General features: G+C 42.8%; 1 protein-coding gene across 2 annotated transcripts; it reads left to right on the top strand.

The window, feature by feature from the left end:
- The first annotated feature begins 684 nt into the window (after positions 1-684).
- On the top strand, positions 685-15760 carry akap10 (A kinase (PRKA) anchor protein 10). 2 transcript variants are annotated; one of them, XM_079355107.1, is made up of 15 exons: positions 685-981; positions 3574-3621; positions 4175-4360; positions 7989-8480; positions 10138-10236; positions 10372-10456; positions 10583-10706; positions 11315-11451; positions 12180-12324; positions 12629-12796; positions 13029-13138; positions 13450-13529; positions 14067-14119; positions 14296-14388; positions 14596-15760. In XM_079355107.1, the coding sequence occupies exons 1-15, from the start codon at positions 960-962 to the stop codon at positions 14599-14601; spliced, it is 1848 nt and encodes a 615-aa protein (XP_079211233.1). In that variant the 5' UTR covers positions 685-959; the 3' UTR covers positions 14602-15760. The 2 variants fall into 2 exon arrangements, with proteins under 2 accessions (XP_079211233.1, XP_079211232.1); XM_079355106.1 differs by having other exon boundaries at positions 13447-13529.
- Positions 15761-16814: the final 1054 nt, after the last annotated feature.

Raw genomic sequence — 16814 nt, 5'->3', positions numbered from 1 at the left:
CATGTCTTCATGCGAAAGTTAATCCTTGATGGATTTCAATGTCATATAAATCAGGGTTTTCCCAAACTTTTCAGCTTGGGATCCTCACAATCAGGATGACAAAGACTGGGGAACCCACTGTCCACACAAACATTTTCTGAAGAGAGAATACGAACCAATAAATTTAGTTATACTCCTGGTCAAGATGTGCCAGAATAGACTCTGGAAAGAGGACTGTTTTAATAGACCCTGGAAAGAGGACTGTGTTACCATCAATGTGGGCTGTGAGTTTGGTGAACATACTACTAGTTTTGATGGTACTACATGTTATATTAAAACCTTTAATGATGTATAACCTGCCAGAGAAACCTAAGACCATCAGTGGTAGAGTGTTGGTTGATATACCTAGAGTAACAATTTTCATCTGTGTATTTAGACCATCAAAGCCTTGAAAGATAACAGGACAAAATGATTTTGCCCTGATGTTCCTCTTTATCAGACTTGTTTAAGTACAACACAAACACTTTGCATTCTCGTTTTAAGATGATTCTATTGATGATTTACGCATACATCATTAATTGTTGACTCTTAATTGTTTTTGACTTATTTACAGCTACTAATTGCTGAAATATGATTCAAACTTCTTGAAAATTGCTTATATAAATAAATTAATCGATGATCACTGCTGATTTTTAAATAGAAACACTTCCCTCTGCTGGCCACAACAGGTAACACAACATTTCCCACAATGCTGCTGCCGCACCAGCCCGGAAGTTGGACATTTATTGACAATATGGCCGCGGAACTGGGTTTGGATTTGTAGAGGAAAAAATGTAATTTGACAGCACATAGCGGGGCTGCGATAATAACCAGTTTCCACTTCAGGAGTGTACGGAACAGATGCATTTGAATGAAGGGAGCTGCGGATCCACGGGACGGTGTGTGTGAGCTGAGGAAACGTCCAGAGTGTGAAACCCGTCATGTCGTTTTTCAAGAGGAAAGGTGAGGAAGGAAGCAACGACAGAAAACAGCTAGGAGAGTCCGACAGACCCCGAGAAAATTGAGATATATTGTGGTCGAGACCAACACAGACACACAAACACAGACACACAGACACACAGACACACAGTGCTCAGAATGTGTGTGTGAACCAGCCGCGTTATGAAGAAGTGTTAACAGGGTTAGCCTAGCTGTGGCCTCCCTCTCTTATCTAACGTGCTCTCTCTCTCTCTCTGCCGGTGAGGTTAACTTGGACCAATTTGACACGTAAATCAGCATTTGAATGAAAAGGTGCATTTTAGCGTTGAAAACATCTCTGTTTTAGCTCAGTTTATCTGCAACTCATCACTGGGCTTCAGTGTGTGAAGCTGTGCTTGGACAGCTGGTTTGAGCATTTTCATGAAACCTTGAAAAGTCAGAAATACAGAAAAAGGTCAAAGTAGATAGAAGTAGCTATAATATAGGATGTCACATGTTTATAGTTGTTTCGTGGAGACACGTTTGAACAGCAGACATGTAGCTTCATGTAGCTGATCTTGACTTTAAGCATTGTTGATCATAAACCACAAAATGACTAAATTTCAATCTAAATTTCCACAGATTAAACTAACACGCAAAAAAAAAAAAGGATAAGGAAACTGTTAATCAGCTTAATATTTGTTCTTTAATCTATACAGAGCAGCTTTTAGTGGGTGGGGACAAACACAGGTTCTGTTGTGCTAACACTCATTTACTGGTTTATATAATAACAATAACACTATTATGTTGAAATGATAAAACTGAGCGACGCGGTGGTGCCAAACTTTATGCACTATTTTCAATGCTCGTATACACATAACAAGTGAGACAACAAACTGAACTACTTCCAAGTGTCTTGTTACAGATGAAGGCCTCATAAGTGATACTGTGACATGAGGAGACTTTCACGTTTACGATGTAAATCCCTTCATTGCTTTTTAAAACCGGACTGAAGATGAACAAGCCTCTTAAAATAACACATTTGATGGAAATCAGATTGAACCTGAGCCAGCCCGACCGATTAATCAGCCAGCGGATGATATCCTCCGATAGGACCTTTTCCTGTGACTTCCAGTGGTTAATTTTTATCTCAGAAAAGACTAGATTCACACACAAGTCAGAAAGCTTTTAATTTGAGTTTCATAGCATTAAAGGAGCAGTTCTCACAGCACAGTGTGTTATGTAAACGACAACAAGCTTTATCACTCTCCACAGTGTCAACAGGTGATGCGTGTTCATGCACAGTTACTCTCCGTCTCGGTCTTTTCTCCAAGCGTTTCATAACGACACACGAGGGATCAATCATTAAATGTTTATTTCCACCTGATCCAACATAAATCTGAGAAAAGTTTTTGATTGATATGTCAGTATCAGTACTTCGTCTTTACCCGATATGGACACCAAAAATCCCATATTGGTCGGGCCCTAGTTAAAAAGTCTAACATTCAAAACTGTTCCATCCGACTACATCAACTCCTCGACATGCCTCAGATTGTGGGGACTGTGACGCGTACATATGAGCGTCCTGAAGCAAGGATTTATGGTATTTCTTTACAAGTGTAGCTAATAAAGAAAGAAAAAAAAAAAAGCACTGACTACATCCTGATGTTTAGCGTTCAAAGTTCGATCTCTAGACGTCTTCTTTATATCAAGTGTGTTTCTTTGCCACATGTGACGGCACAGACTGAAGAGGTCCTCGCAGTTTGACTCATATCTGCTTGTTTGTGTGCAGAGTCTGGGAACGGGCCGAGGAACTCCTCTGTCATTAAGTGGCTCAGGGGTTGAGAGTAGAGGTTTCTCCTCAGTGTGGTCCAAAACAGCTGACACAGCAGATCTGTAAAAAAGAGGAAATATAAGAGAGAGAGAGTGCAGGAAGTCAGGAGGCTCGTTTGGTTGTGGCCGTATGTTCCTGTTGTTATAGACATGGTTGTCCAGAATGTCTCCCTCACACTGAATCTCCTGAGCCTTTTCGTCCCGGTCTCTCCGTTCACTTTGTCTCAAACGTTTTCCTTCGCTTGATCACGTACAGTCACTCTTGTTAAAAGAGCCCGCTGCCTCGTCTGCCTCTGAGTACTCGTTCCACTGCAGGCTACGTATTTCATCTTTTTTATTTGACAGCTTGGGAGTGGTGTCAAAAAAAATCTTTCTTATAACTGCTGGCACCGACCCACCAGACCTCCTAGACCACCAAGGTCCCAAATCTTATCCAGCATGAAGGCTCCCTCAGTCCTCTTCACTGTGTATGTACTGTTTGGAATGAGCAGGACTGAGGAGGGCTTTTCATGTGTCAACACAGCTTCCCTTTTGATTTCCTCATCTGTGAGCGGCAGCAGAAGGAAGGAGACCTGCGGTGAATAAGCTGTTTTATTGAGAGGCTCGAGTTTTCTGAAATGTCATTAAACTCACTCCACTAAAGCATGTCATTACTTTGTTCCAGTCTCTCTGTGTTTACACCTCACACCTTCACTCGTCGTGAATGTGTGACGGCTTCTGGCGCTGGTCTCGCCCTGTATTGTGAATCAAACCGCCGCATGTTGTTCTCCAGTTACCACTCTGCTCTCTTCTTCCTCCCTGCAGCCAAAAGCAAAGAACCTGAGAGAGGGACCGATGCTAAAGTCAACAGAGGTGAGGTTTTTTTTTTTTTAATTAAATGTCGTAGACCTGCTGATGTTATGGAAGTGTTACACATCTTTTTTTTATTTATTTACTTTTTATAAATGTCATGAAAACAGAGAAGGCGCTGTCTCTTGTGATGCGTTTGTGGATCCAAAGCAAGTTGGAAAAAAACACATCATATGATGGATGTCTTTGCATCTGGGTGCTCTCTGATATTGACCTTTGCAAGGAAGTGATTGAATTTTTTTTTGTTTTGTTTTGTTAAATCAGGCTGGTAATGTTGTCACAAGCTCGCAACTTTTTGACCTCAGGCTAGTGAGACAAACAGAGCTCAGAGGAGAACACAGAGCGGTGTGTCTCCCGTCCCCTGAGGCCTCTGTACTCAAACGGCGAGCTCTTTGAAAGACCTGCACTATAAAGACCTTTTCAAATGAGTCACTCTGATGTCATGCTTTCTCATAGTTCATATCAATGGACTCCTTTTTTTTTTTTTTTTAAACTTTTTTTTTAATCTTCTTCTTGCATAACACCTCGTTTTCTGTCATCCATTCTCCGCCTGCAGCCCCGGCCAGTCCTAACTCTCCCTCGCTCGGCCTGAGGAACCACCATGCCGTGCAGGAAGCAGCCGGGCCCAGCCATGTGGCCATCAACGCCATCTCTGCCAACATGGACTCCTTCGCCCGCGGCCGCACCGCCATCCTCAAGAAGCAGCCGAGCCACATGGAGGCGGCACACTTTGGAGATCTCGGTAAGGAGCCTGCGTTCACGTGTCCGAGTCTTGTTTGATGTAAAACCACAAATTTAAGCACACAGTTTTAACTATAACGATAAAATCACCAGATTGTTTTTATACAGCTTACAGATCAGAGGGGGAAAAAGAATTAATCAAGCTGAAGTCAAAACAATATTTTCAGTTGTATTCTTAAAAAGTGTCAGAAGCAAAAAAAAAATAAATTAAAAAATTAAAAAAATTCAAATTCAACCGCCCTCTAAAAGTTTGGACAGTAAAAAAAAAAACAGAATTTGAAGATTTCCACACATTGTACTGTTTTCAAGTGAACATGGGGTTTCAAAGGCAAAAAAAAAGAAGATGATTCAGAAAAATGATGATTTCTTATTCGGAAATTGTTAAGCCTAGTTTAAATTTGATCTCAACAACATGAAATGTTTGGGACAGTGTCAGCGAAAGACTGGAAAAGTTGTGAAATGGCTTTTAAAAAAAAAACAAAGCAAACAAACACCTGAAGGAACATCTCACAGTTAATAAAGTTAACCTGCAACAGGTTAGTGACACGGCCGGTTATGAAAAGAGCATCACAGAGAGGCTGCGTCCATCTGGAGTGAAGATGAGGAGAGGTTCACGTGTCCAACTTCAAAACCAAAATAGTTCTTTAACGTAAAACGACAGTGTTGATTCGAGAGACGGAAAGTGTTGGAGGAGAGCGTGGGGGACGACACGTCGATCCTCTGTGACATCACTGCGATGCTATCTGACTCCCCATGACGAGACAATGAATCCATCATGAGCACAGCAATGTAAAGCTGTATTGATATAAAGTCAAAGATGTGAGGAACCAGCCAGTGTGCTGCAGGAGCTCCGGTTAAACCTTCAGAGGATGCTGACGTTTCCTAAGTGTAACATTTTCACCATGTCTTGCATCGCTAACGTGTCTGAAAGAGAAAAAACAAACAAAAAACGTCTCGTGCATGACGCAAACACACCATCATTAATCCACTCACAGGAGGCCGCGCTCCCGTTGAGACAAACACCCGAAACATTCCTCGGCTTCGTCTGCGCGTGACGCCGTCCTCACAGTCCGTCCTCTCACACTGCCAATAAACAGTTCGCTCCTTTTTTTCTTCTTCTTTTTCTCTCTTGTGTGTGTTTGTGTAGTGCTGCTCTATATTTAGATTCAGTGTGTGCAATCTGGCACCTGTTGATGATGGCAGTGACAGGAATTGTAAGAGCCAGTTTTTCAGGAGAATACTTGGCGTGAGTCAGACGAAGGTGGAGGAACCTGTGCCGCAGCTCGGACGACAACGTCTGAGCGAGACTCGCCAGGCGGGCCGGGGAGGGAGGGAGGGGGGCGGGGTTGACTATGTCTGGGCTGTGGATTGCACGTGAAGAAGAGAGAGGAAAGAAGTGAGGTGGAGTCTATGAGACAACGTGGGTTACTTTCTGTAACAGTTTAAACCTGAGCCAATGAAGCCTGAGGCCTGCATGAACCATCATCCTGAACATGGGTTTAATGCGACACACTGGTGGTTGAAAGAGTAAAGCAGATGTAGCACATGTTAGCGACACGCTAACAGACTTCAGCTGTTTTCACACACGCAGTCCTGAAAATATGCAGGTAGCTTCAGGAGGACTGTTCTGGAGATTCTCCTGGCTGTTCACGTGCTCCTCACAGCAGGAGACTATCGTGGAGGGGGACGAGGGGTCTCCTGAGGTGAGACGTGACGCTAAAAAAAAAAAGAACGACGGGAAGTATTGGACGAGGCAACAATATTCTCATTCTAGCGATATGATGCTAGAATGAGAATATTTGCCCTTTTTATATCGATGCTACTTATAGTCCAACAGAATCACATATTTGAAAAGGAGTGTTGCACGGAGATGGTAGTGGTCGCCTGCATACAGTCTGTGCATTCACACATGCGACTCCTCCTGGAAATATTTGGATTTTTCTTTTAGGTTTTTTTTTGTGAGTGTGACATCAGTATTTGACTCACTCTGAAAAGATATGCTAATAACATGTGCAAGGGACATTTCATGTGCAATATATTTATTATTTTTTTACTTGCAGAGTGATGTATGTTTTTACATATGTTGTTTTGTTACTTGTCAAAGGGACTGCAGATGTACATAAGTCTGAGGCTAATGCATCATGCATGCTTTAATTGCACATGGTCCCTTACAAATAAAGTTAGATTGACTGTTGAAATGTGCACTTGTTGGTTAGCTGATTCACACAGGTGCTGCTATGGTTGTCTCGGCCTCGGTTGTGTGATCTTAAAAAAAAAAAAGACATCTGAAGCTTGATGAGCACTGCAGAGTCAGTGACGACTTCAAAAGCTTTATTTAGTTTTCAAGGATCAAACATCACAGCAGGAAGCCCCCCCCCCCCCCCTTCAGTCTCCTCACAGCTGACGTGCTCGGATTCATTATCACAGCGCACACGCCTGTTTGTTTGTTTGTTCTCTCACAATGACTGCGTGTGCTTTAGTCCTCCAGGATGATGGCTGTTATTCAAGCCGATGTGGTGAAGTGTCATTATGTCATTCCCTTTCAGGAGTCAGGTTTTCTCTTCAGTGTTCAGACTGCGGCTGCAGTTTGGCCACAGTCAAAGCTCCGGCCGTTACCGCTGACTGCTTCATGCAGACGGGAATGACACGATGGACAGAAGTCACACAGCTGCTGTCGACGTGCGACTCTGAAAAGTTTGTCCGGGCTCAGTCAGTCGTGAAATTGCACAATCTAAGGGCCGCAGACGCAGAGTTGGAAATTCACAAGGCTTCAAAACAAATATCCAGGAGTTTGAATTCAGCTCACGGCGCAGCGCTCAGCCTGGACCAAAATGATCTGTTCAAATAGAAAAACGGAACGCAGAAAATCCACTTTTTATCTCTCACTTCATGTTGCAGCTGCCTTAAATGTAATGCACATTTCATCATCCTGCCAGACTTTAAATCATGGAAACAGTACTCAGTCTGTTCGCACAGTCACAGTCTTACAGGAAGTGTCTGAAAGCATCACCTGGCGTGTAATTGGACAAAAAAAAATCTGTTTCTAGAATAACATGCTAAAGAGTCTGAGCATCATCATGTTTTTATGGCACTTTTCTTTTTTTATTCAAAGGAGATCAACATATTCAACGTGGATTTATCGCCTCTATGACTCCCTAAAGACACCCAGACAGAGGTTTTATAAGATGAAATCACTTGATTATGGATTACATTGACATTATGTTAGATTGTCATTCGATTTGTTTTTTGAATTTGCAAACCAAATTGCGGCAAATGGTGTGGGTGTATGTGTGTGTGTGTGTTCAGTCAGGAGGTAAAATAAAAACACTTGAGATAAAAAGAAGATGAGAAGAAAAAAAAATAGGGAGGAAAAAATATCCTTAAAGAGATGGGGAAGATTGTTACAGGGTTAAATGAATCGATTTAAGATGACATCACTGGTGGTAAAAATGAGAACGACAGCTATAGTGAATATGTTTGTAAGGTCAGGGGAAGCCTGTCCACACACAGTGTGAAGAGTCTGAACACTGTCTGCTGAACAAATGTCACCATGACACCTGTTTGAAAAAACTCAACATGGTTTTCTCTGCATTATTTGTCTTCAGATTCCTGATTTTTCTCGTTTCTAGGTCATTCCAGTGTGAACTATCAGTCCCAGGAGTCTCGCTCTCGCCTGTCAAAGACAGTGGATCACGTCCTCCGGGACAACGTGGCCATACCCCACTATCTGCATTTCAGTGAACGACGGGGCGCCGACCACCTGGTCCGCTTCTGGTTGGAGGCGGAGAGTTTCCGCTCCATCAGCTGGTCTCGGGTGCGAGCGCACAGCCTGAACTCTGTCAAACACAGCACGCTGGCCGAGCCTGTCCCGACCTCCCCGGGACTAAAAGAGAACACGTCTCACACCCTGTCGGGGGACGGCAGCAGCAGCAGCAGCAGCAGCAGTGAACGGCCCTCGTTACAATCAGAGCAGCAGGACTCCTCCGGCAGAGACGCAGAGCTGAGACCCGGCACCCCAAGAGCAGAAACCCCCAAAACACAGACCCCCTCGAGGACGGGGACGCCCTACAAGGTGCAGGCCAACAGCACCCTGAAAGACCTCTCTGACAAACTCATGAAGAGTGAGTAAACGTCCCTCTTCTCTGGTGTCAAACCTCGTGGGCTCCTGCCGCTAAATCCACAGTTCAGAAAGTGTTTCTTTAGTTTCGCTCAGTCGACACTCATCCTGCTGAATCAGAGTGGACATCTTTAAAGGATAGCTGTGCGTTTGTATTACACATCAATGTGTTGTCTATGTTTAGATAATCCACTGTCCCACATGTACACAAAGAGCTGCTGTGTTTCTGCTTTCAGTAATAGGGTGGTAAAGGAGCCGTGGTGATGGAGGGATGACGCTGTAAGAAATGAAGGGGATAAAAAAAAAAACTGTCCATTTTTCCTTCTCTTTTAAAATAACACAAAGCTTTAAGACCGGTCAGCGAGATCGTGATGCTCCTGTAAGGAACTTTTAACGACTTCGCTGCATAGTGGTACCTCCTCATCTCTTCACAGATTTCAACAAAAAAAAAAAACCCCACCTCGTCACTGCTTTCATGAACACTCGGCACAACGGAGAAGTCTCTGAGGCACGCAGCTCTTAACACCTGTCCAACAGCAGCAGTGACTTCAGTGAATGGAGACAAACAGAGTCCCTCCCTGTGCTGATAATAATGTTTGCTGAAGTAGCTCACAAAGAGGCGTCAGAATAAATAAGAGCTCGTCGTACAGCCGGACCTTTAAGATGTCTGATTAGCATCACGTTTGCTCTTTTAGAGTTTTGTTTTCTGCATTGCAGTGGAGGGATACTTGCTACCTAAGTAGAAATATGCTTTTAAAAGGACCCGTAACTTTAGAGCAGGGGTGTCCAAAGTGCGGCCCAGGGGCCATTTGCGGCCCTTGAGGGGACTTTTTGCGGCCCCTGACTTCAATCGAAGAATCAGAAGACTTTGGCCCCGCAGCCTCATTAAGATTTCCCACTTTATTTATTCACTATGAAAATGAACCTTTGCATATATATATATATATATATATATATATATATATATATATATATTTGCAAACAAGCAGACTGTTGTTTAACCATTTAATAACCTGAGTTAAATACAGAAACCACATTTCAGACTTCATTCTGAGAAAAACAAAAAAACCCCCAAACAAACAGAAGAAGAACAAAAAAAAGTATTTGATGTTCTTTTATTAAAGGGTTTCTTTTGTGAACCTTTTGATTCTGACAAAGCTTTTACAAAAAATTTGAACAAAATAGTTTCTCACTTTAATTAACTGTGTATTTACCTTATTTTGGTGGAGGTGTAAATACAAACATTTCCTTAAGAAATTATAAAAAACAAAAAAAACAACCTGTGGCCCGCGACCGACTCGAACACAACAATTTTGGCCCGCAAATTTTTTTTTTATGACATGACTGCTTTAGGGGATACACCTTTTGAAGTGTCCACACACTCAAACATACACTTGGCATTATCTTCTGATGAGTGCTAGAATCCATTTCAGCTTGAGATCAGTATGTTTAGGCGACGTTTTTCTTTTTCACACACAGACACAAGAAAGCTTTAGAAAGCAGATAACTTTGCAACCGTTCCATTACAATGTACTTTCAGGTCAGGGGAGGTACCTCTGTTTAAAGAACGGATCCTTTTTTGCAGACTAAACCAGAGATGATAATGTCTTTGTTTTCTTGAAGCGGCATTTCATGATCCGCTCGGTTTCTGTGACCTTCAGGTATCGAGACAGACGCTGTTACCATCTTCACCAGGTACATCTCTCCAGACGCTGCAAGGCCCATCCCCATCACAGAGCAGATCAGAAACGACATTGTTGGTACGATTTTTTATTTTTATTTTTTGAAGCAGACATTATGTTTGATTTACTTTACTTTAGTTATTTATTTATTTAGTTTTAGTAACAGATTGATGACATCAAGTGATGTTCCTGTTTGTTTTTTTTTCTCTGCAGCTAAGATCTGTGGAGAAGACGGCATGGTGGACCCAAACTGCTTTGTTATAGCACAATCTGTGGTCTGCAGCATCCTGGAACAACAGTGAGTGTTGGCCTATTCATTTTTTTTGAAGAGTGTAACGATTAAAAGTGTCTCTTCTGTCCTTGGACATTTCATCACCACAGAAGCACCAGCTGTGTTTACGTCACACTATCTCTTGGGTTTCAGGCACTTTACTGAATTCCTGCGGAGCCATCATTTCTGTAAATACCAGATTGAAGTGTTGACGAGTGGCTCTGTGTTCCTGGCTGACATCTTGTTCTGTGAGTCAGCTCTCTTCTATTTCTCTGAGGTGAGTGAGCTCAGTGGCTCCCAAAAACAGAAAAACAGCTACAACTTTCACACTCCATTTTTTTTTCTTTCCCCTGCCCATCATTCATGTTATTAAAACCTTTCTATTCTTGACTCCTCATTATGTCCATTTTCTGTGTTGAAACGATCAACGTCATTGCTCACTGTCCCTTGGTAAATAAAAGAAAAGTGCAAAGGCCTTAATGAGCACTAAATGGTCCCGTGTATTCCCTCTCTCCTTAGCACGGTTCCTCCAAACTCTGAAGATGAACTGAAGTTGATTGTAAAAATGTTCATGTCAGAGAACCAAAAAAAAAAAAAGAGTATGGGAAAAATTTGTCTTCAGACATTGTTTGAACCATAGCAGATTTTTTTTTCTCACAACTCTGAAGTACAAAACCCCCCCTCCCCTTATGAAAATGCACTCTCATGTCTCCACTCACTCACACACAGAGAGAGCAGGGGTTCTCAGAGTAAACATTTAGCTGTTTGTGTCATCATAAAGTAAATACTGATACATATGACAAAAATGTACAGCAGCTTTCGGTGAAACCTCACGTTGTCTGTTTGTGTGTGTGTGTGTGTGTGTGTGTGTGTCCTCTCCTGCAGTACATGGAAAAGGAGGAGGCCATGAATGTTCTACAGTTCTGGCTGGCAGCAGACAACTTCCAGAACCAGCTAGCGGCTAAGAAAGGCCAGTACGACGGCCAGGAGGCTCAAAATGATGCAATGATCCTCTATGACAAGTAAGTGTTCCCTCAGCTTCTCTGCATCTCCTTTAAACACACGGGGATGATGGGAGAGTGTGAGTTATATGGGATTCTTGGGAGTCACCATCCTTAGATATGTTTGAAGAATTATAAATGTCTGAGTATGTTGGTATCTTGTAGTTGTGTAAAAGGACGTCCACTGGTCTATTAGTAAAAGGACTTTTAAGTGGCCGCTCGCTGAGGCTACACTGTCCCAGGACACTGTTTCAGCTCTGTGTATGCATAATGACACGTTCATAAATGCCACCTTTTTTTTGCACAGTCCTGCCTCTCGACCTATTTCTGTGACATTCCCTCTTTAAGGTTTTCCACTGATAGTTTCTCCTCTTCTGTTTTTTATGAGGGATGACAGCAACACAACAACAACAAAAATCCCAAGTTTTCTTTTTTAAAGGACGAATGTGCTACTTTTTGACCCAGGAGATATCGCTCTTTAGCACTAGAATTAAAACAAAACAAACTGCTGTCCGTCCACACCTTCAACCCCCAACCCTTGACTTTGCGTTCACACGATGGAGTTATAGATTGAAACGCACCATCATTAAGCAACATTAAGTGCAAGCAACAGATGAAATTGTCCTTGGCTCGAGCTGCAATCACCTGTGGCCTGCGTTGTTGTGTTAGCAGGCCAATGTTAGCACACTGTGGTTTGAGTCTTAATATAGGTGCTTTCATTGATTTGTTTTTTTTCTCCACTTTTTCAGGTATTTTTCACTCCAGGCTACAAACCCTCTGGGCTTTGGCGACTCCGTACGGATGGAAATAGAGTCGAATATCTGCCGAGAGGGAGGGCCGCTCCCCGACTGTTTCACCACTCCACTTAGACAGGCCTGGACCACCATGGAGAAGGTCAGGCTTTCTCACAAGGGTTCCTCTTTAATTCAAAATAGGTCTACTCGTGTCCTTCCAGTATGTACGGAAAGAAACTTTAAATCTTTTGGATCGGTCATAAAATTTAGTGTTTAAAGTCAAACTAAAAATGATTCAAATAAACGACTGACATAAGTGTTTTTTTTTTTCATTCAATGAATGAATGCTGAACACTGATGGTATTAAATAAAGGTCAGAGATAAAGCTGTGTAGCGTGTGTCCATGTTACTGTCTCTGGGTTAATTCTGGTCTAACAGAGTTCACTGGTCTTTGTCTGTTTCAGGTCTACATGCCCGGCTTCCTGTCGAGCAACCTTTACTACAAATACCTGAGTGACCTCATCAACTCTGTGCGGGCCGACGAGTTTGTGAATGTCAACGCTCAGGGTCAGGGTGGGCAGGCGGACAATGACCGATCAAGTTCAAATGCCAGCGAGGTCTCTCAGACTCAGGTGAACCCCCCCCCTTCTCAAACCCTGGTGTTCTCCTGCGGGTGGGCTCCTCTGCCTGCTGACATTTCGAGCTGCTCCAGCTCACTGTACAGAGACTAAAGATACTTCTGATAATGCCAAAGGTTGTAATTGTGCCTGTGGTTTAGTTCTCTGTGAGAAGGGGGGGAAAAAAAAATAAAGTCATCATTTGCCGTGCTGCCATAACGTCTTGTTCACGGTGTGTTCTTTACAGCAAGCGGGCAAGAAGGCAGCGATCAAGATCTTGAAAAACTTTGACGAGGCAATCACCGTGGACGTGGCCAGCTTGGACCCTGAGTCGCTGTACCAGCGGCCGTACGCTGGGTGAGCCTTTTCCTCTTGTTCCCATGGTGTTTGCTCTTTTGTGTCTTTGATTTGCTGCTGTTCCGATGTCAACGCTTACATCTCTTCTGCTTCTATTGACTCCAGCATAAAGTATTTTAACGTGCAGGCTTGCAAGAAAAACTAACTGGGTGTAAGGCTGTTTTTAAAAGAGCAGGCTGTTGACTGTCACATTGTTGAAGCCGTACTTATTGATTGGATACAAACTCGGGAGTTTGATTGTTGCCTGGAGCTCAGTTAGGTCCTACTTCCTCCGCCTGCTGTGTTTATCCTCTTCTCTTTCTGCTCAGAAGGATGACCTTCGGAAAGGTGAACGAGATGGGTCAGTTCATCAGGGAAGCGGAGCCCGAACCAGACGTCAAGAAATCCAAAGGCACGATCCACTCGCACCTTTCTCTTTTAACTCTTTGTTCCCTTTCACTCTCTGGCCTCTCTCTGTCAGATTTGATCTCATTCCTCCTTTGTGCAGGGAAATACATCTTCTCTGCGCCCCCAGATATAAACCTCATGTAATGTCTCCTCTCTTCCTCCTCACAGCCTTCTGAAATATTGAATCGTGTTTCCCTCCTTGAGTGGGGAAAAAAACAGCCTCAACTACTCTCTAGATTAAACAGTGAATAACGTCTGTATTTAGCACGTCACGCAGGGCCTTTTCTTCTGTTAGAATGGAGTACCAGCCAGTAATGCTAAAGAATATGTAGTCTGTCAGCTTTAGATCTGTTAACTACCTCCTCTCTCACATCTCAGTAGCAGAGTCCAATAAGCCACTAAATGCTCACATATTTCAGGATTAACTCACTCTGAGGAAGTCACATTAGCCGGCACTTTATTTGTTCCCATAGTTCAATATATGTGTTCACTGGTGCAGCCCCTTTGTCTCACTCAGCCCTCTCTCTCTCCTGCCGTTTAGGTTCCATGTTTTCTCTGGCCATGAAGAAATGGGTCCAAGGAAACTCAGACGAGGTGAGGCCACTCAGTGTTAAAATATCCATAAATGATTCACACAGCTCGGCTCCCGGTGGCATGTATTCACATGCACCGCGTGACATCAGTCTGCGCGGTGTGAATTATTAAAGAGTGGATGTCAAGGCTGCGTGTGGATGGGGGTTAATGTCTGTGCTGTGACTCTCGTCGTGAAGGCTCAGGAGGAGATGGCGTGGCAGATCGCGAAGATGATCGTCAACGACGTCGTCCAGCAGTCCGCCCACGACAGCCCCGCCAAGTCCACCAAGGTAGCAGAAGCTCACTGTGAACCCAGACACGTCATTTAAACGTAACCTGCTCTGGTTTTTTTGTATGAGGCAGAAATGTTTGACACATTTATGAATCTGATAATAACTCGGTGGAAGACTGGGTGAAGACGGATATCTCAAAGATACCTTGGATATGTAAAAGTTGCTCCTTTTCTCCTTCATTTGTTTCCTCTCATTTTTGTGCAGTTATGACCCCGCTGAGGAACCAAAGGATCGTCACTCCATGCAGCCGCTGGCCGAGCCAGTGACAAACTGTTCACAGGGTTCACCCTGCAAAAACCCGCAGAACGAACAAGGCTTTTTATCACCATCCCAACCACCGTGTGTGTGTGCAGTGTGTGTATGTGTGTGTACGCGTGTGTATTTGAGACAGATGAATGATTGTCCACACATGGGATACTAAGAAAGAACAAGTAAACCATTCTTCCAGTCCTCCATCTCCACAACACTATAAAGGTACAGGTGCTTTGAAAAGATAAAGCATATTGCTTGAATCTGAGCGGAGGACGCCACTCCCGGAGAAGGAAGCACACAACTTGATGTTACAGGAAGCAGCACGTCTGTCAGGACCATCACTGCATCGCTTCAGCCATTCTGTCTGAACCATTCGATTCTTACGTCGGACCTATGGAGGGTGTGACGAAGGCGGAGTAACCCTGACTCTGTCATGGCACGTCTCCCCACACACCTTTTTTAAAACCATTCCTTGTTTTTAGATGAAGTCCTCTCTTTAAGTTCAGCCGCTTTAGGCCCTCGCAGATGTACAGTTTTTGCAAACGCTCCCCTCAGCCTGCCTGGAGTAGTTCAGTCTTCTGCTCGCTAATGTGTGCGCTCCTGCCTTGAACGTTATATGAACTGGAGAAAGCTGGAAGTGGGAAAGTGACACAGAAGAAGAGCTAATTCGGTTGTGTCTGGCTGACCCTCTATGACCTCCGGGCACCTTAACGGTGCGTAAAAGAAGAAATACTCCCTTAAAGAACTTAAATGCTCCAGTTGTGTTGCGGAACTCCAGACTCCATGTCGTAAATGTTCTATATATACGGTATATATATGTAGATTTCTGGTTTACCCCATATATTAATGTTAGTCCATTTTTTAAGGTGATCGCTGTTTTAAAAGAAGAAAATGCATCACTGAATCAAATGTCAGTGAGGAGCTGACTGTTCAACTGGAAAGAGAGCTCAGTGAAATAAATCTTTTTTTAATTTTTTTTTGAGCCTTACCAAGATGTGGAAATAAAACCAGAAAAGACTCTTGGTACTATGTACCAGTAATGTTTTCTGACATGTTCGTGTACTTAATCTATAATATATTTAAATTGTGTTTGATTTAAATACATATATTATAAAATTTATGTTTTCTCTCTTTTTTTCTCCTTGCATTTCACCTGCATTGTTTACTCCAGCTTCAGTCTGAAAAATGTCTTATTTTACAGCTGGTTCTACTTTTAAAAACCTGTAATATATCTGCTTAAAGAACGGGAAAGTGACAAGCTTATAGTGCCAATAGCTTTTTCACCTCTGACCACCAGGGGGCGATGTTGACTGACTGTGAGGGTGGAAACTGGCAGAACACAACTTGATGACACAGAATATTGGTGACATAAAGTGTCTCCTTTTTTCTTCTAGTAGTTGCTGTTTTAATTGGTAAAGGTTAAATTCCACAATTTGTAAAGTACAGATCAAACCCAATGATTCAAAAGACATGCCAAATACGATTATAAGCATTTCAAAAGATGCATTCACTCTATTAATGAAGCGTTAAAGGTTTCTCTGTACAGTAGCCTACTATTGTTCAAACTCAAAAGAATTCAAATTATAATAGGATAAGTGTCGTGCAATCATGTGCAGCGTATTTCAGAGATAATTTAGTCTTCAGCAGAGGCCAACATGCATGATCATTCAATCACGCTCTAATTAGCTGTATAAAGTTTCCCCTGTTACCACAGCGCGAGGCCACGTGCACGTGCGGAGGCAACGCCCACCTGAGTAAAAAGTGTGCGGAACTCTGATCTTCTGACACGCTTTTAAAACAGTTCATTACGCAGACATATAAAGAAAAAAAATCCCATCTTGTTTTTAGTACAAAGACATTGTCTCGTTGTCTTATTGTGGGTAATGTAGGCTAAAAAGTGTATAGCAAGAGCAGGCGCCCCCTGTGAGGCGTCTGTTTCATCAAGCTACAAAAAATGATGCGAGACACCGGAAAGGATTTTTGTTAGAAAGAAAAACTAGCCTAATATTTTCTGAATTTTTCACCACAGGAACCGAGACGATTTAGTTATTCTTGTTGCAAACCTAAGCAACCTTTTCTGTTAACATTTACTGTTTCAATGCCCAATTTACTTCTCCTTAAAAAAGTAAGTCCTCTTATTGGTTTAAATTATGTTGATTGATCCAAATCTC

The sequence above is a fragment of the Symphodus melops genome (assembly GCF_947650265.1).
Source record: "Symphodus melops genome assembly, chromosome: 11".
Taxonomy (NCBI): Eukaryota; Metazoa; Chordata; class Actinopteri; order Labriformes; family Labridae; genus Symphodus; species Symphodus melops.
The sequence above is the reverse complement of the archived record's forward strand: the minus strand, read 5'-3'. Positions and strand labels throughout refer to the sequence as shown.

What these genes read in the sequence shown, in the direction of transcription:
- akap10 (XM_079355106.1), top strand. Translation starts at nt 960, where the DNA reads ATGTCGTTTTTCAAGAGGAAAG. An exon ending in GTCGTTTTTCAAGAGGAAAG is followed by an intron (nt 982 to 3,573) that starts GTGAGGAAGGAA and finishes TCCTCCCTGCAG; the next exon opens with CCAAAAGCAAAGAACCTGAG. An exon ending in CCTGGACCACCATGGAGAAG is followed by an intron (nt 12,325 to 12,628) that starts GTCAGGCTTTCT and finishes TGTCTGTTTCAG; the next exon opens with GTCTACATGCCCGGCTTCCT.